At 43.8% G+C, this 20,471-nt stretch overlaps 1 protein-coding gene across 2 annotated transcripts in view; it reads left to right on the top strand.

The window, feature by feature from the left end:
- The window catches only part of LOC135904812 (ornithine decarboxylase-like), a 55,666-nt gene extending 42,204 nt beyond the window's left edge, over positions 1-13,462 (top strand). For both annotated transcript variants that reach the window (XM_065435791.2, XM_065435792.2), the window contains 3 exons: positions 8,782-8,935; positions 10,565-10,668; positions 12,448-13,462. In XM_065435791.2, the coding sequence (XP_065291863.1) occupies positions 8,782-8,935; positions 10,565-10,668; positions 12,448-12,774 (585 nt within the window). In that variant the 3' untranslated portion in view covers positions 12,775-13,462. The remainder of the gene's footprint in view (positions 1-8,781; positions 8,936-10,564; positions 10,669-12,447) is intronic.
- Positions 13,463-20,471: the final 7,009 nt, after the last annotated feature.

The following is a 20,471-nucleotide window of genomic DNA, read 5'->3' as shown; positions in this document are numbered from 1 at the left end:
CCTGTGATTGTGTGCATATGTTATTCTACAAGAGTGGCACCACTGCAAGTTATGATACTTGCACACTTAGATACTTAGAAAACATGGGCAGACAACAAACATAACGCGCACGTCTCGAGGGGCTGCTTCCTGACGCACGCCATGACCGCGGCTTGCATTAAATACGGTCTGCTACCACACAAAAGTAGCGCACGGCCCCTTTCGTTACCTGCACAACTAGTAATGTAAGTTGCAGCGTTTGGAAAAAGGGAAATAATTCTCTTGAGCTCGTCCATGCCGATCGCGAGGGAAGGCACAGTGCAATCAAATAAATTCGGGGGTTCTAAGTGCCAAAACCATGCCAAAACCACGAAATCATTATGAGGTCCGCTATAATGGGGAGTCTCAGGAATAATTTTAACCCCTGGGGGTTCGTTAACGTGCACAAAACTCAAAGCACATGGTAACAAGGGTGTTCTTGCATTTTGCCCCTATCGAAATGCGGCCGCCGTAGCTGGGAATCGAGTACGCGTCGCAGATCTCGAGCTTAGCGGCGCAACACGCATGCATTTACCGCTAACAAACGGCGGATGCCACCACAATTCAACAACGCGACACGACTAAACAAACGGCCGTGCACTAAAAACAGGCATATGACTATACCGCTTTCAAGATATTACACGCGAATGCGAAAGTATGAGACTTACTTGACTCGGCACACTGCAGTTATCCATGCTTGTCGTCTGTCCTTCTCGTACTACTTCCCCGGAAATCTGTAGAACTTCACGGGCGGCGTACGACCTTCCGTGTTTTCGAGGCTGCTGTGGCAATCAACAACACATCAATATTGCGTGCCACCTTTCCTGGCTGATGGGGTCGCACTCGGCATCGCAAAAACCACGCGCACGAGCGCTCCCGCCCTACAGAACACGGGTGCGTGCTAGCGCAGCGACGACCCTCGAAACTTCCATCGGTCCGCTAGGGGAGCATTCGGCGCTGGTGCCGCGCGGGCAAACTTTAGGTTGCCTCGTCTATACTGGAATCAACCTTATTGCGCAGTAATGAGCTGCCTCATCGCGTTTGTCTTGCTACCAGTGCTGAAACCCACATTGCTTGTGCTCTATGTGTATATCGATGACGTATAGCTCGCCTTCGAGTAGTAAAGATTTAGTATGACGGAACAAATGTCTGAAAAAGGTAACCGTGCATCAAGCTTCACGGGGTAACCTCCACAATTTCGCCCTTCACGAAACGAGATCTAGCGAGTCTGAACATTTTCTTTTTTTTATGGCACTTTGCACACAATAGGCACTCAGCCTTATTGTTATCTAGCGCTCTTAACACGGTTGCGCGATTAGCCTGTAGCAAGGTTACGGCCATTGTTTACTGCGTGCTTCCACCGTGACCTGCAGAATTGTTGTATGACAAAACTAGGGGTCGAAGTGCAAGCACGAGAAGCTCCGGAAGCAGCACAGAGCCGATAGGGCTGCTTGTTGTCGTTTCGCGACTTCATTTTAAAGCGACACCTTCTCCATGACCCCTCGCGGACTTTCCTGACAGTGGCTGCTGGGCACTGCTGTTGTCTTGTCGAACAGCTCACACTTAACAAAGTTCAATTACGTGCCCGATGGTGGGATTGAACCTCGGTCCACCAAGCCCGATGCTCTAATCATTAGGCCTCAATCGCACGTATACGGCTATCATGCCGATGCCAACTAGCTTTTTGGAATCTTTGCCGTGTCGGTCGCATTTCCCAGCGCGGGTGCGCGAGATCACGTTTGGGGCGTTCGTTTACGTCAAAGACAAGGAATGAAATGAGCATATTTATAGCGTTTGATTAGGCGCTTCCCGACAGCTTCGTTTCATGTAGATTTCAAGTTGTGAGTTGGATGTGCATAATTCTTTATTCCATAACTGACGCAAAATTCAAAGGTGCGTATTTTTAGTGCTGGCTATCCCCAAATCTGAAATTAAGTACGCAGGAATATTTTAAAAGAAGTAAGAGGAGGTAGGACTAAAACAATAAACGCTACGCATACTAAGTCACAATCATGCAAGTAGTGTAGCTATACGTGGCACCAGCACCCAGCACGCTCCTTTTGTTTGGTACAGGTCCCACTAACATAAGTATCAAATCATGCAAATAGTGTGACCACGGGCACGAGCATGCACCGGAAGTGCAATCTAGTTGTTTGGTATAGTCATGATATCATCACATGCAGAGAATGCCACGCGAATCTTATCAAATATATGCTGTATTCAAAGAGAGAGAGAGAAAAAATAAGAAATGGCATGCCGAGGTCTTAACCAGATTAACTGACCTGCTGGTTGCTATGCACTAGGGGGTGCAGTAAGGTCAGAAAAGATGAGAAAAAAAGAAGAGAAGATATTAGGAAAACCTCCCTACACAAACACAATGACTGCAACTGACGATTATAGTTTTTGAGTCTGTCTTTATGCTTTAAATAAATAACGCTACTGCGTTTAGAGCAACTCGGGCACGCCTCGGCTCGGACCAGGGTGTAAGAATTTTATTTTCTCTAAGGAGGCAGCTGTCGAGCCCGTCGAGCATGGAGCACAGCGTCTTTCTTTCTGTGCTGAAACGAATACAATCGCAAAGAAGGCGCGCAATTGTCTATTTGCCCCCACAAGCTTCCCATTCTTGACTTCTGGCCATTCCAATGAGAGAGTGATAGGAAATATTGAAACTTGTATATAAACTTAATAAGCGGAAAGCATATCATGGGAACGGCACTCAGACACACAATACTGAAGCGGCACTCAGAGGTCCTCCATGAAATCGCTGTCGGCTAACAAGTTGCCGAGGGCGCTGGCAGCATGCATCTGCCTAACGGGGCGTGAACATGGTGTCCAAGCATGGTGCTCACTGACAGAGGATATCTCTCCGGGAAATGTGGCCACCTCTGCTAAAGGAACGTCGCTAAAGCCAAGTGTCAGTTCTAGCACGTAGTTCAAGCAAGACCCGCTGAGGATAACTAGGGCTCCCACATGTCAGGCTTACAGACATCTAAACGTAGCTTATTCTAAGCGTATGGCGGGGAGTGCTTTTAGTGCGCGAAGTGTCCTTTCAGCAATCAAATTTGAGGCGGTACTCCGCGCAACTTTCAGTCGTTATCAGTGGCATAGCAAAATCGTTACCCTAAATCAAGCATTTCCTCACATTCATCATCATCATTATTATTATTATTATTATTATTATTATTATTATTATTATTATTATTATTATTATTATTATTATTATTATTTCGGAGAAGCAAGGCATACACTCGCTTACATTACCCCTGCGCGTTATTGAGGCTTGCTTCTCTTTTAGCTCACGTACGAAATAGTGGGAGAGCAGGGTGTTTACTGGGAAATAAGGCTGAAGCCTTGAAGCTGAACTTGTGATCATATTTTCTGCGTGAGTACGTCCGTGCGCTCCCCCTCTTTGGCCAGCATTACAGAAGGCTGCTCCTTCGTATCACTTGACTTGCATTTCGTCTCCATTTCTTTTTCCTTCTGCTCGTGATGTTAAGTTTTCTCCTCCTTTTTTTTTTAATGCCGAAACGTTACAGAGAGCATGGAGAACTACTTCATATGATATTCTACAGGAAAAAATGGCTTCTGTTACTAAACCAAATTATGATGAAAATAAATGCAAATGAGCAGCTGAAGTTCTTAGCTCGTCCTGCTAGCTATGAAACTATATCTGAGGCATAGTAAGCAGGCGAGATGGTGAATCATCCTCCTACATGAAGATTTACATTTATTTCACACACTCATTCCGTTCAACTTAAAAAAAAATGCTGTAGAAAACGTCAACCTAGGCATTTTACTACTCTTACTTTGTTAAGCGCCAGCCGCATTTAAATATATGCCCCTCAACCTGGAAATGCCGAGCTTTCATCATTCTCAGAAATTGGCAATTTCTGGCTGATTTGATATCGGAACGTCGGAATCTCAAAACAGCATTCACGACTTTGTGAGAGCTTCTGAGGAGTTGCCTCTGGTAATTACGCTTAAAGAAGGCGAAACCAAAATAAACATGAGCCATCCCACTCTGTGTAGGTGGTTTACCACGGAGATGACACATAATTTTGAAGAAAGCTACGAACTGATTTGTTGTTTTGATGGGTGCTCATAATTTCACTCGCAACTGCAATGAAATTCTTTGATAACGTGAAATCGGATCGGTGTGACGTCGCAAGGGATATGTCATCAGCACGGAACGTGTAAACCGTTCCCTTTTCGGTACGTACACATCCTCATTGAAAATCACCGACAACGACAACAGGGGTAGTGTCATAGCAGCTAAATTGCGCAGTTAGTAGCCATATGCCTTACGGGACTATGAGTCATTGCGTTTTTTTTTTTGCTTGCTTACGATGGTACGAGCCAGTGCTCACGGGGTATGAGCCATTGCTCATGGGGGTATGAGCAATTGATGATGACAGTTTTCGACATGCTGTTCTGTATGTTTTATGCGTGATTAGAAAGAATTTAAGCACTGTTCGCTTCACTTGCTGAGTGCTTGTAGCCACTGCCTTACGGGGGTATAAGCCATCGCATTTTTGCTCGCTTAGGGGAAGGAGTATGAATGCTTACAGGGGCATCAGCTATTGATGATGGTAGTGTTTGTTCACCGAGAACAAAAATGCATGGTACCCTAGCCATACGTAGCTTCGCTGTAAAAATAAGTAACGATTGAGAGCTTGAAAAATTTTTCTGCTACATAGTACAAGCATCTCAAAGTGCTGCAGTGGCCTCCATGTTTATTACTCGGCGTGGTTGCTCAGTGGCTATGGTGTTGGGCTGCTGAGCACGAGGTCGTGGGATCGAATCCCGGCCACGGCGGCAGCATTTCAGTGGGGCGAAAACACCCGTGTACTTAGATTTAGGTGCACGTTAAGGAACCCCAGGTGGTCGTAATTTCCGGAGTCCCCCAATACGGCGTGCCTCATAATCAGAAAATGGTTTTGGCACGTAAAAATCCAATAAATAATTAAACCATATTTATGAAATATATTTGATTTACAACACTATAAATATTTCATTTTGTTACATCTGAATACAAAAAGAAACTTTAAAGAAAAGATAATTCGAAAATGTGTGTGTGTTTTTTATGTACAAAGCAGCTCAAACATATTCGCTGATCGTTATTCAGACAATGCTTTAACAGATTATCATAAATTAGATGGTGGGAATGAAACTTTGTGTGCAGATGCCGTCGATATAGCGTGTTTGTAAAACCGGCACATCGCAAAATATTAATTTGCGAATGATGACTCGCGAGTCTCTCACATTTGTATGTAAGTACCTCTCCCCTTGAAAGCAAGCAGCGCGTAAACTAGCGGCCGATTTGGTAAAATGGTTCTGTTTTTCTAAGAAAATTGAACTCAGAAGTTAATACAATTCCATTACCTAAAAGTTAACTTGTTTGAGCAAAACAGCCAGACGAACCATTCGTTAGCAACCATTGCAAGTTGCATGCCGGACTTTGGTTTTACTGCACAATTTCCAGCAAAGCAATGTAGTTTCCGAAACGGGCTTTATCGACCTGCTGAAATCACTGCAGGAAAACCTTGGAGTAAGTACGCAGGACGTTAATGGCGATTCATCAGAATGTCACTGACTGTTACACATTCACTTGTAAGCTATTTTGTGAATCATGTTGTTTACCCATCATATTGAAAGATTAACTCGCTTCCCTCGTTTTTTTTCCTGCTGTTTGTTCATCTACGTAATCTTGTTTTGTCGACCACGTTTGTCTTTTCTGTACACACTGTTTTATGTATTAGTTTTTAAGTGCATCAGTGCCAAAACTTCATAGCTGTTCATGGGTACTATAAAAAATGTGTAATTTATTGCTAATAATAATAATGAAAAGAAAAAGAAAAAGATGATGAATAACAATAATGAAGCTTTTTCAGCTATTCGGAATTCTTTTTTGCATAGATACGGATGGCAACACGCTTTTTAAGGAAATTCACACGGTTTATTAATGTCGCATCCTGCAGTCTGACCTGTTTTGTTTTTCTAAATGGTGCAAATAACCTCACTTTGAATGCTACTAAGAACAAAGTCATGACCTTCACATGCAAAACAGCAAGCATTTCTTTTTCTTATTCTTTAGATTCTGTACAATTGTGTAAGGCTTGTGAGATCAATGATCTCTCTGTGCTTTTTTATACAACCTTGCACTTTTCAGCTGACACTAAACGTGTTGCAATGTAGGGTATGCGCTGTCTTGGCTCTGTGTGCAGACTATAGAGAAAATTCAATTCTCCTACACCGTTCCGCAAGTTGTACACAACAATCTGTCCTCCTCAACTCGAATACGCATCGGTCATCTGAAAGGGCATTTATAGAAGCAACAGTTACATTATACAACAGTAGATGGGGTCCAGAAAATGTTTCTAAGAATATATCATCACCGCTTTGCTAACACAGGCACTGAAACTTGTTCTTGAACTGTTGGGTTATTGTCATTGCCTTTACTTCGCGGCCTACATAATTACGCTGAACCTCTGTTTATTTTCAAAGTGCTTCCCGGTGTCCACACCGGCCCCAAACTCAACAGTCATACCATTTTCGTATTCCACGCAAAATCACCATAAAACTTAGATATTTCTATGTTCCTGCATATCATCGTCAACACTCAACCGTCCACAGAATGGAGAGTCTGTATAACGGTTATTTTCATTATCTCGATATTTTTCATAACTCCTTGGCACTGTTCTTTTCCAAGCTTTGCGTTGTTGTGTCATAGTTTTATACATTGTTCAACTGCCCTTTTCCACCAATTTTTTTTCTTTTTTGTATTCACCTAGCGCTTTGTTTTATGTACACTCTTCTGTCGAAACTTCTTTTTATTGATATTTTTACTTATATTCTCCTGTAGTTTTTTTTTTCTTTGTTTGTTTGTCTGTCTCTGTTTTTATCGCATGCATACGCCAACACTCAGACCTTAGGGTTGTTCCTTGGAACGGTAAATTATTTATTTATTTATATATTTATTTATTTATTTGTATTATAGCTCCACACAATGCACAGTGTTTATAATGGTGATTTTTTCATCTTGATATCTTTCAAGACTTGTTGAAAATTATTTCTGTTCCGAGCAGTGCACTTTCTCTTGAACCTTCTTTCTAGCTACGATCATCTGCTGTCTTCTCATAGTTTCTTCCGTATAGGTGTACTCCGTCGCTCAACTGCGTGTTATTTCTGTATCGTTGGTCATTATGCAGCTGTTTATCCAGTCCTTTATTGTTTTTCTTTCTTTTTAATTCAATTGTTTTATCACATAACTCTTGGTCATAGCTGTCTCAGATTTTTACCTTTCTTTTTCTTTTTCTGTGTACTAGCATCCAGACCTCAGTGTTTTTCCTCGACATGGTCAGTAAATTATTAATTGATTGCTTTCTCCCTTTCAAACTTGTGCAAAGACCAATAAGCTAGTCTTAAGTGCTTCCAAAACTATGGTATTAGGTTATACGCGGAAAAAACACCACGTGCGATTTTCGTGCACTCATCATCATGCTCAATTGCCCAGGGTCGATGAAATTAAAGATCTTGATGTGTACTTTCGAGCAAACGCTATGCTTCTCTTCACACGCTAAATGTGTGAAGCAATGTGCCCTTCACGCTCTTGGTATTGTTTGTCGTACATAGCATGACTTCCACTCCCCTGCTGCCTTTCTGAAACTGTATTTCGCTATGGGCCTTCAACTACTGGAGTATGCATCTGTAGTTTGGGGCGGGACGTGCCGATCTAAATCTGACCTCATTGAACACGCAGCGAAAGAATTGATGTCTATTTGCAACACCGATTTTGCCATTCTGACAACCATAGTCCAGCCCTCTCAATCATACGTCCATTCGCCTTCCTAAAATTAAGACATTTTAAATCAGACATCTTTTTCCTCTACAAAGTGGTCAATGACGCTATACATTGGCCAAAGCTTCTGAATGATACAGAACCTTTTGTGCCGCAAAAGTATACCAGGCAGCATTTCGCGTTTTCTGCATGACCTTGTACTAGCAGCGACTGTGCTATGCCTGCTCGGCTACAAAAAAAAGATGTAGTAAGTACTCTGCCTGTATTGACATATTTTGGAGTTAATTCCCTGTGTTTCGTATATGCGTAGATGAACATCTTGTGTGATGAACTCTTTGTTACACCCGCTTCCTCATTTTCTTTTTCTGTATTTGTTTCTCTACCTCATATTGTTCTGTCTACCATATTTTTCTTCTCGGTACATTAGGTCTTGCGTATTATATTTAAGTGCACAAGTACGTATTACTTTTATTAGTTTTACATTTATGGGCACCAGTATTTTCTTCACCTGGATATCTTTCAAAGCGTGTTGCCTTCTTTCTGTTCTGATCTTCTAACTTTCTCTTATGTCTTCTTTCTAGCTACACTAGACTTCTCATATCTTCTTTCCCCTTTTGTAGATGTTCTCCGTTTCTCAATTAAGTGTTATTGCTATATTATAGTTCATTGTGTAGCTGTTTATCGAGTTCGTTCTTAGTTTGGTTTTTCTCATTCTATTCTTTACTCCATACTTTTAGTCGCAGTTCTTTTATATTTTTACCTTTTTTTCTGTGCACCAGCATCCAGATCTCAGTTTTGCTCCTGGGCACATTAACAAATTATTGATTGATTGATTGATTGATTGATTGATTGATTGATTGATTGATTGATTGATTGATTGATTGATATTATATCGACTATTACTATTAACATACCAGGGACGAATCGCCAGTTATGCTTCTATTGCACTGCTGTGCTCTTTATAGGTTTGCGAAGCTGTGCGATCTTCTCTCGACAAGTTTTTTCCTGCCTCGTCTGGCGTGGAGATTATTGGTGAACCGGGACAATTTTTCGTCACATCCGCATACACTTTGCTGACAAAAGTGGTCGGAAAGAAAACGAAGGAACTCGTCGTTGACGGTTAGTTTACGTCTATTTTTTTATGTCTGAACTGGTTTGTAAACATTTCCCTCCACATTCAGCAGAGCGGCAGTAAAGTTTACTAAGCTTTCCTCTCTATAGACGATCACGCCGCTCATTGGCATCGCCCTTCCAATCTGACAACGGCAAGCCTTGGGGGGCTACAATAAATGCGTGCCGTGTGTTCTGAAAAAAATAATGTGTAGCCCAGTGTGGCTGTGGAAGGAATGACTTGCAGGCTCACGTCCCGGAACATTCGGATGTGCGTGCCATGCTTACACGTGCCATTAAGGTTCCTCTGCACTGATTTATTCATTGTCATACCCTACAACCACGCGACAACCAAACAGGTTTTAATGACGTTCTGGAAGGAAGGTGTCCGACTCAAAGTGGCAGAAACCCGATAATGGCCGACGCCTAAGGACCGACGCCTAAGGACCTAAGGACCTAAGCCGACGCCTAAGGACCACTTTCAGAGAAAAAAAATACCTCCCCGGGGCGGTGCTTTGCACCGGCTACATATCTAGGGCTCCCAACTCTCGAGTGGAAAAATTCGGGAACGTGGGCCCGCTGGCAACGACCACCTTGCCAGTGCTAGGAGCCGCCTGTGTGCCTGTGCAACAAAGTTGAACAACTTTTTTAGTCCTACCGTGCCGCCATTTGCGACAAGGTGCAGTATGTTTGCCTTATCTAACAAAATACTGTAAACGGTTAGGGCGTACGACACAACGAGAACCTCGACAATATTGAAACGGTGATTATGTTTCTTACAATACAACGGAGCGCAACAAAAAGAGAATGTGTAAATGAGCTGTCAGGCATTCTAACAAGGACATCTGGTCCATTCATTGTAGTCCAGTAATAGAAAGCAGAAGTCCGGACATTCGGCCGTCGCCACTCGATAAAGTAGGGACACGCGACATTTACGCGAAAGTCGGGACTGTCCCCCTAAACTCTGGACGGTTTGCAACCCTACTCCTACCACGCATGCCGGCAAAAAGAAGACCTTAGTTGAAAGGCTCCCGTATACCTGAAAAAGAATGCGCAGAAGTTAGAAGCCGAGCTTGGCGCTCTAATAGAACACTACGAAAAAAATGCGACCACGACATTTGACTTCCACGGCGCTTGCGGGGTTTGACTAATTCCTGAAACTGAAACTAAATAATACTAATTCCTTCAAGGGAAGAACTTTCATCCACCTTATTCTAGCACGAATCTGCAGTTCAATGTACGGAAGCTGTTTCTAGAATACTGGCAGATTGTATCGAAGTCTCGGAGCATGAGCAGGTCACTCGTAGTTACTACGTAGCATGTGGGCACAAGGCCTTTCGTGACAAGGCCGAGAACAACGAAATAGCAGAAAAGAAATCGCAGGCACTGATAGCTGTTGTCCCTGCGATGGCCCGCTAGTCCTTCCTGAAAAAGAGGCCGTACCGGCATTGTAACTTCAAAAATTTCTTTTGGTAAGTTGGTTGCAGAATACATAGTCCAATTTAATATGTCACCCATTCAGGCAGATTTCTGTCAAAATATTACCTACAAAAAGCTTGCCTTTTAAGGAACCTTTAAAATTGTTGGTTAGACGGAATTTGACATATTGTTCATGTTCTCTACTTTCGTATTTTCTAGGCCTAACACAAAGGCACGAAAACGTGTACATAAATGAAAGCAAATACAACTGCATTCCTCGGGACCTCTACGAGTTTATGGACATAAGTTACCGACCACTTGATGTAAGTATTTCTCTATATATTTTCAGGCACCTGCGCGCATACGTTTTTGTTCAAACAGCACGCTTCCTTCATCAAGCAGGAGATTTATATATGTGGTTAAAAGGCTAAAATAGCGTAAGATTTCACGTCCAGTTATTTTTACATATGTATCTACTGCAGTATATTTCTAATCGGCTTTACAAACACGTCGGTGACTGGCAAGGGTTCGAGGTGGATAGTGTGCCTTAGAGAGACTGAATTTTCTTCGGGACGAACAGAAAAATAAAAGGAGGTGCAGGTGTAATAGGATATCTGGATCCGAATATTTACAGGCATAGGTAGCGCTGCAAGATAGATATAAAAGTTTTAAGGAAGAGATAGAAGATTGCGGATATATATACAAAAGGCTATAATGAAAAGCGTGTACAGCACACCTGATTAACTAGGTGACTATTTCTCACCACCCTATGTCAAAGGGGATGCTAATTAAACATGTCCTTCTTCTTCTTCATCATCATCGTACGTTAGGGGGTGGGGAATAGTGCGCCTGGTCATATTGGTGCTCTGCAAAACTCATAATTTTAGTTTATTTATGCTCCTGCTTTAGCTACGCTAACCGACTTGAAGAAATCAAACTATTAAAACCGTGTTTATGAATGTAGCCAGAGTCTTGTGCCACGTTCCTATCATTGACAGTAAGGCTCCTCTATGGCCATTCTAACTCCCAAGAAGGCTAGAATTTAGTGTGATACCGGAAGCCTCCACCGACCAGTAGATGTTAAAAGATCATAGATGATATGATGTTGATGGAAAGTGCTCCAAAATAAAACATTCTACGCTATTAACATCTCAATAACCCATCTATCACTGTGCGCCCCAATGTGAAAGGTTACGGGTGGCACCACATGCTTGATCTGAACATATATTCTATGCGAACAGAAAACCGCATTATTTTTCATCACAAGTTAAAGTTACCAAAGGACTAAGGAATAAAAAGAAAGAGAGAGAAAGTTCTCGGGCCTCCCACGGTCTTGTGCGCGCGCTCTTTATGGCGGCTGGCAAAGTTGCCCCTGTCCAGCTGGACGACAAGAAGCTGCGCTAATTATCTGAACGCTAAAGACTTGCGATGACCTGCCAATTTTCTTTCAAAGTCCGCCAAGCTAAGTAAACGTACAGCCTTTGTCGAAAGTATACGGGCTGCTCTGCGTTTTCACCACATGTCATTCGTCTGTGTGGTGTGGTTCACGTTGCGCTGCCGATGCGCGAGATCTACAGGTGGTGAGTACGAGCGTTGGCTTCTTTCTCAAAGGCGTCGGAAAAAATAGCAGACCACAGGAACTCTCTGAAAAAGTCTGTAGTCAGCTTCGCGGTCGCAGGTAACGCGGCGCATATATTTTTGACAAAGGCTGTACCTCCTTAAGCCAATATCTCGGATACTTGAGCTATTGAATGCTAAAGTTCGGGATAGTTGTTTCATCGTTTTGTGTTATGCGTTATAAACACAAGCATCAAATATTGCTATAAGTGTGGAAGAATTGGGCACAAGAAGCTGAGAAGTAAGACAGAAGTGCTAATGAGGAAGAAAATTTTATTCAGAGTAGCCACTGCCTTCTGAATGCACGTAACAAAAACAACCTCCTGCGTTGCAGAAAGGCATTACTGTCAACCTACCTCTTTTTTTAGCCGTCACAGCTCTTACGTTTTGCTGCTGCCTTGTATGTATGTCTGCTAGGCGCTCTTTCCTTCCACGGTCTTGTTAACTGAACTGGCCTTCGAATTTCTGCAATCCATGCGTTTCAGCCACCCTATGAGAGGCCTCCAGAAGTGCTCACCACTCTGTGGGGTGCCACCTGCAATCCCATGGACTGCATTTTGAGCAAGGTACCATTCTTCAAAGTCTCCGTGGAAGAGTGGCTGCTAATGGATAACATGGGCGCCTACACGTTAGTGCTGGCCTGTGGTTTCAACGGCTTTCCCATGCCAGAAGTGCACTACATCTCCACGGCGAAGATCGCTCCTCAACTTCGTCGCACCATCGACGCCATGGTGGTCCGATCTGGCTACGGCCACTTGCAACAGGCCGTCAAGTGGCACCGCATGCGAAACAGTCTGTCACACAAGGCTTAGGTAGCTTCACGCCTGCAAAACTCGATGAGCTGACCTTCTTGCCAGCCCCATACCTAATACACTCCTAAACGGACCTTTCGGAATGTTCAATAATGTAGCACCGTACTCCGTCAGTTATTTACCTTAAGCGTTACCAACACGTATAGTCTAGAGTATAAAAAACATGAGATGTCAGTGAGATTTGTTGTAAACGGAATACATTGTTATTAACTTTCCTTTATATCACAACTCTAGACCAGAGCCCCCGTGTAGTAACACCGAAATTACCAGTCGGTGTTAGCTCCTACTGTATATAAGCAGTTGTTTCTTCGTATCCATTTATCGCTAGCTTTATTCTGACAGAAGCTGTGAGAAAACGTTTCTACGACTCCGTGCGTAATCGAAAACCATTTTGCCCAACCCTCCAGAGTCCTAAAGCTAGAGTATGAAAATGAATATAACCAGCATCATCAGTATGTGATATACTATATTTATTGTCTTGTTACCCCAATCAAGTGTTTTACATGCGTGGTACAAAAATTGCAGCCCCTGGTGTGGCAGATTCTCAAAATAATTCTATGCTGTGAGGTATTGTGCCCGTTCTACAGTTTCTTCTGGATTTGTAGTGCCTGATACGTTATTTCCTTTTCCCACAATGGGCTCTAATTTTCGCTGTCGCTTCCGTTGAGCAATAAAACTGTGACCTTTTCGTCGTTGTCTTCATGTCAATTAAATATGGCCGAACTGAATTTCCTGAAGAATAAATATGACACGCAAAAGTTTTCCTCTAACATTTGGGAGACATACTAGCAATTACGAATTCGTAGATTGGCGCAATGACATCCTGAGGGCCAAAATTTCTGCTGAAAGAAAATGGCACTGCCGACGTACCGGTATGTGGAACTGCCAGGCACACATTTCCCACTGAAGTTCTTGAAAATCCTTTACAATCAAACGGCGAAATAGGCATTATTAAATTTTGAGAATTATTAGTATACGCAGACGCCTTCGTCTTATCTTTTTTCTCTTTGTTTTCAATTATTTTCTTTATTTTTATGCGTTAGCATCATACGTGAAGTTCACTGACTTTGAAGGTATCAAACGGAAAACTTCGGCCGATCCCGAGGCAGTCAGTCTAACAAGGCGTCTCAATGTAATAGCTGTCACGAGGGAATAATTAGAAAAACTGGCATGTAACACACGCGCGCGACACCTCAACGAGCTACTTTGGCCCGGAAGAAGCATGAGTGCGATTGTGGCCTGATGATTAGGGCGTTCGGCTGTACTGCTTAAAGACAGAGGTTGGATCCCACCATCGGCCACGCATTTCTTTATAATATGACAGGTGGACTTCCCTCACTTTGCACGTGTCTATAATAGAAAACTACACGTGTGTTGAGCGCTTGACATTGAGAACAAAATCGCAAGCTTGTAAGATATGCGAAGTACAGAAACGTCACTTCGAGAAATGAGAATGTGCAAGGTCACCCATGACGCACGCACGTGCAGTTGACGAGACACGGCAATCGTCGCAATCTAAGTATGTCATCGCATACTCAGTTTATTTAGTCCGGCCTGTATATATGTGATAAATGTCTAATTGATGGTAAAAGTGCTAAGCGAAATATCCCGAACGTAGGAGCGCATGGGCGCTATAACGTAAAGCTATTCAAAACTATTTCTGTTCAATTGCTGCAATCAACCCTCCATGATTAATCAGAAATTTTTCCGGCCACACCCCCTTCACCTGTCTATCATGAAAACCGCGAAAACTCCCCATCTGATGTGATGTGTAGACACTGATTATTCTTGATTGGACTGAGCAAAGGAAAAAATAATTGTTTTTGATTCTACTCCTTTTTGGCCATTAGCCCTCAGAAATGGTCCCAAAGTTTTCGCGCTGCACCCACTTCCCCTGTCTGTAACGCGACGTCACAAAACCACAAAACTAACTACATCAAAGTGAAGTTTGCGTAATAGAGATCCATTGTATGCCGAAAAAAACTTAATTTTTTAAAGAATAACCGGAGACTGGCCGATTCCGAAACAAATAAAGATGGCTGCCCACCGCTCACTCTGGCACTGGCTACGCTACTCGGAGCTGCCGGGGAGCATGGATTTGTTTGCGCACAAAACTTCTTGCGTGGAAGCATAACGTTACCGAGCCCTTTCGGCACGTATAGGACATCGCTCTGCCAACTCTTCTTTGCTGGGGATCCCTTTCAGCGACCACTATAAACGACAGCGCTACGGTGACACCAACTGCTGCGGACGGCGGCGTAAGGTGAATTGATGAGGCAAGCAAACTACTACAGATGGCGGCGCCAGGTGCGCTGATGACGTTCCCACCATTATAAGCCGTTATCACTCTTTAGCGTATTATCCATCCCCGTTGAACCCTTATCAGCCGCGACGAACCGTGCTCCGGCGGCGGCGGCGGCGTATGGTGCGGCCCCGCGCCCCTCTATCTCGAAAGCGGCCTGCTATAGGGAGAGAGTGCAGCGAGTGCTGATAGATTCGTGCACGCTGTGTTCTCGCCGCTTATTTCGTGTTTAAACGAGAGACAGTATGAAGGTCAATTCGCTCGCTGCTGCAGGCCTTATCTTGAACGCGATCGTCTTCCGTGACGGACCGACGGACGGACGTTTTGTCTCGTTGGGTAGGCATAGAAATTCTTACGCATTTGAAACCTGTCAAGGGAGGCTTTGCTGTTGCCTTTGAAAGCAAACAAAACTGACGTCCAATAAACGAGGAGGGTGCTTCATTAGGCTGTTCAAACAATGCTGCCCGTGAGCGCCCAATGCTTGCGTTGGCAATTACGTAAATTTGACGTCAGGAGATGGGAATAAAAACATATGGGCATAGTTTTCCATTGTAGGAACCCATGTATAAAACTGCAACGCACTTTAATGAATTAACTGGGATGTAATGTCTGAAGAACTGTGATTGTATAGCGACACGCACACAAACGCCAGGAAGATAAGGCAGATGGAGAGTCACCCTGAAAATCACACATATGCACATTACGCTGTAGAATGGCCAGAAGAGATCCGTAGTGTGAGGACGTCCACAATAATAGCATACATCCGGATCCACAAAAAAATGTGGCCCAGAGAAGATGAACGGCCAGTTTTTTAAACGCCAAGCTGGTTTGAAAGCTGACGATGAAGGAAGATAAGCTGGGACAGAAGATCTCTTCACCGTAGTTATTTTAGTATGCGAGAGGTGAGTAAAGAGAGCAAGATTTCGTGTGGTACGTGTACTGAACGCTTACATAAAAGTCGGAAGTGAAATAAAACCACCACCGCAAACTCTTTGAAACACGTGCACGCGCTTCGTTGCCTGCGTTGGCCAAGCTGACTACAACCTGGTTAAGGAATGAAAAGAACCTTAATGAAGCATATATACGTCAACATAGCTAAAGCTGCTCCAAAACCAGCGTCTCACTTAGGTCTCTTAGCAGTTATGCTCTTTGATTACTCTGAACAAGACCTGCCTTCAGTCTTCTATGACTCATGTGGCATTACAGGACATGCTGAGAACATTAACAAATGCACCAAGCGCAGACTGTTTTTCAGCAAGAGAAAGATGCAACGCTTCCCAAAAATGTGTGGCCCGTGTGGCTTCCAAAGAACTTGGTTCTGGTCTGAGTGGTTTTGATTTCTGCCCCCACCCCCTTCTTCAGACGGAATCAGTTAGTTCTAGTAACTTTGCGCATATTGTGCCCTTCTAAATTAAGTAGGCCTGCACGTGTCAGGCGCACTCACACTATCTACAAGCAGCGTATGCAAAACACTCGAGGAGTGAGTAGGGTGGGTCCTTGATTTCATGGCCACTTCGAGCTGCTAAGGTGCAATAGAGAATAGTGGCTCCCTCTAAGCTGAAGTAGAAGAAACGCACAACGGTTTCCATTCTTCTTGTCAATGGGTACAGCAGTAGCTAGTCAAACAGCCAGTCCATTTGTAGAAAACAGTTTCTTTGTTTTGTATTTAAAACGAAGATTTCTTTGCCTTCTTTGTGCCTGCACCTGTCATCATCACTCTTCACTCGGTGAGTATCATTCATTTTTTCCTCCTCGTGATTTTGGTGCGCAGAGGTCTCAAAATGTGCGCCTACATGATTTGATGACTGCATGACTGCATTTTGAAATAGCTCGTGAATGGTTTTGTGCACGAACATCAACTTTACCTGAAAGTAAAATTGCTGCCTCTGTGGTGTATAAACATAAATATCACATAATATTACGCGCTGTAGGATGAAAATAAACAGAATTGTCTGCTTCGCCCTCATAAACACAGCATTTAAATAATAGCTTCACTAAAGATTCACTGCAGATAGTTCCAGCATGTCCCCAGAATCGGCATAATTTTTTTCCTGGTACTTCATGGGCCGCTCCGTTTTATGGATTTGATCAAAAATGGTTGTACTTCGCAATCCTGTTCAATATTTGTTGTTTGTTCTTTTTAGAGAGCAGCCTCTTAGTCGCCCGTTCCTACGTTTAGCGTCGGCGTACTTCGGTGTTCTCCATCGGCGTAACCCCAACGAGCAAAGCGAAGGATGAAAGAGCGAATGCGGAGCGCAGCAGCGAATGAAAGACGGCGATAGCGGAGAACGCGAGGAGGAAAGCGGAGGAGGAGGGTATTGTGAAAGCGTGAGAAAAAAAGCGTAGTGCCGCGCAAAACGGGCTCTGCGGTTACGTCCGCTACGAGATGACGCCAGAGTAGCGCGCCATTGTCTGTTCACCGATTCTTCACCGAGTGCGTCGACCGATACCATATATGGGAACAAAACGCTGCATAAGTGGAGGTCTATCTACGGCGGCTGCTGTGAATCACGCCCACACGTCACCTGCTCGCTGCCTCTCGCGATCTCCCTATTAGTGAGGCAGTCGCGCCATACTTCGCTCCTTGTGCAATGTGCCGCACGAGACAGATTCTCTGCGCCAAATGAAAACACGTATAGAGATGTGCTCAAATTTCCAATTAGGGAACATCGTAATCGTCGGTGATCTTTTTTTTTTGCATACCAATCCGGTGCCGCAATTTTGGTGTCGTGCTTCGTACATCGCTTCACATTATAACTGCGATAGGTGAATTCTGACCGCTCTCGAGCTGTTTCTTCCAACCTTACTCGTGACCTTTTGCTCGCTGGTACCCAGGCAGGTGCTTCTGAGCACACTGCCATTGCGCTTGAGTAAGCAAAGGTATAATAGAAGAGTAAAACTAGAAAGCGAAAGAGCTCAGTCGGGGTGCTATTTACGCCACTGTCAGGTCTCACCGTAATTTAGAGAGCATGGGACCACCTTCCACACAGACCCAAAGCGAATGAAAGTGAATCGTGGTGAATTCCGACAGTGGCAGTATATCCCGAAAATTGCACTACGTTGAAGAAAACCTCCACTATAAACCCTCTCGCCATATATATTGTCGATGGGACGCACTCTAAACCAAAATGTGGATGCCGTAGGAAGCGAAAGGAAGCACGAGATTGGCCCTGCAATATAAACGTTTTTTTTCGTCGACCGCAGCTTACGCACACACACACACACACACACACACATATATATATATATATATATATATATATATATATATATATATATATATATATATATATATATATATATATATATATATGCGCGTGTGTGGGTGTGTGTGTGTGGGTGCCAACTATTGACCTGACGCCATAACGGGGAAGGTCACAGAAAAAATACAAATACAATAACATAGTAAAGGTAGGCGAATATCAACCTCTTCGAATACAAATGAATACGAATAGAAAGTACCTAAATCGGAATAATATATCGAGTACTCAAAGGTAGAGGCATATATTTACCACAGGAATATTTATTTCCGTATATTTAGGTATACATACTGTTAGATATGGCGCCGTTTCCTGAGGCTACTTCGAGTTCCCCAGACCACATCGGATGGCAGCACAGCTAATTGAGGAATGCAGAAGCAGGAAGCGCATTCCAGAGAAGCGGCCTAGCAAACAAGTTTAAGGCATCAAGTTCGTGCACCGCCGGGATTTGCAGGTGGGCGTCGGACAATGGAGCAGGTGCAGCCCCCCCCTTCTCCTTGTTCGAAGTGTATTGCCAGTCTGCGATGCAAGACCGCAGCAAGCCGCCAGGTGTGACACCACGACACGGGCGCCTACCATTGGCTGAAAGTGGCGTCATCGGAGTGGACTCTCCCATTGGTCAAACATGACGTGACTTGCAGTGCTCGAAGGGTTTATCCTCCTGAGACCCGGGATGCATTTGGGTGCACAGATTTTCCCCAAACTTTCAGAATAAGTCAGTAGTGTTATGAAGGTGAAAAGTGTTAAATATTTTTCGAATAGCCCTGATAGTTACAGCTCAGCGCGATGTCCAATATATTGGACACTGGGATTCTGCCCGGTCTTTTCTCAATCAGCGCACACGTAATGACGTACCGCAGATATTGTGCTCAAACTCGTGCGCAAAAATATTTTAATAACTCGAAAGGCAAAGTAGTGAATAAATTACATGAAAAGAGTATTCCTCTGTTAACAAAAAATTTCCTCTTGTGTTCATCCTGTGGGAAACTTCAAAACACCTTTTTGTCCTTGGTGATGCAGAAGAAGAGCCGAAGAACTGCGCGTACGCTGTTGTATTACCTTATTATAAAATCAAAGATATGCCCTGAAAGCAGGTAGAAATACGAGAAACAGTGCTTACTTCTCCGGCAGCTGCCGTAAAACACCGCACCGCTGAATGCCGCCATTGTGGAACTGTTTCGGCGGGAATTTGAACAATGTATTTTCATCAAAGCTGCATAGATGGCGTGATTCGATGCTGAAGAACTTTGTTTTCATGTCGCAGCCTTTGTAGTCTGCAACGGGCAGCGTTTGCAGTGTCTGCCAGCATTGAGCAGTGGGTAGTGCTCTTTTCTTGGGGTTCCCGAAGAGACAGTCGAGCCTGCTTTTATGGCGGATGCTACTCGGTTTCGTTCTCACTCTCACTATCATCCTGCTGCTTCCCTTGAGCCACGAGATTCTCAGCAACAGATTGGCGGAACTGCATATATTTCAGTATTTCTTTCCGCTGTTTCTTTAGGGAGCGTGTGTCCCGCGTGTACTGCACCTTGGAATTGCTGAGGGCAATGTCGAAGAGGTGAAAGATGGCTCTGATTGTCCACTTGTTGACACGTGCTTTTATCCTGTAGTAACTTATCATTTGGTCTGCGTTGTCAACACCGGCCATGTTGACGTACATGCGCGCAATATCTGGTAGAGGGATATCGATGTTTTTTTTCCATACGAGACCGCCTGCGATAGGTGTCTTGCGGGTCCTAGCCACGGATTGAAAAAAGATAAGTTATCGGCCTAATTCATCAGACACGCGAGGCCGGTCCCCTAAAGAAAAAAAAAGAGACGTGATTTCGTCCACAAGCCGCTAAATGCCAACAGTAGTTGCCTGCTGTTCATAACAAGGGCATCACAAAAGCGCGGTCAAAATAACCGGGTTGAGTCCTAGCGTCCAACGTAATGGACACGCGAAATCAAAGGAAGCGTAAAAAAAAGTGAGCGCGCTAACAGTTTAAATTCCGTATTCTGCGCGTACGCTGTTGTATTAACTTTAATATAAAATCAAAGATATGCCCTGAAAGCAGGTAGAAATACGAGAAACAGTGTTTACTTCTCCGGCAGCTGCCGTAAAACGCCGCACCGCTGAATGCCGCCATTGTGAAACT

The sequence above is a fragment of the Dermacentor albipictus genome, chromosome 1 (genome assembly GCF_038994185.2).
Source record: "Dermacentor albipictus isolate Rhodes 1998 colony chromosome 1, USDA_Dalb.pri_finalv2, whole genome shotgun sequence".
In the NCBI taxonomy this organism is placed as follows: domain Eukaryota; kingdom Metazoa; phylum Arthropoda; class Arachnida; order Ixodida; family Ixodidae; genus Dermacentor; species Dermacentor albipictus.
This window is presented reverse-complemented; position numbering and strand designations above follow the sequence as displayed.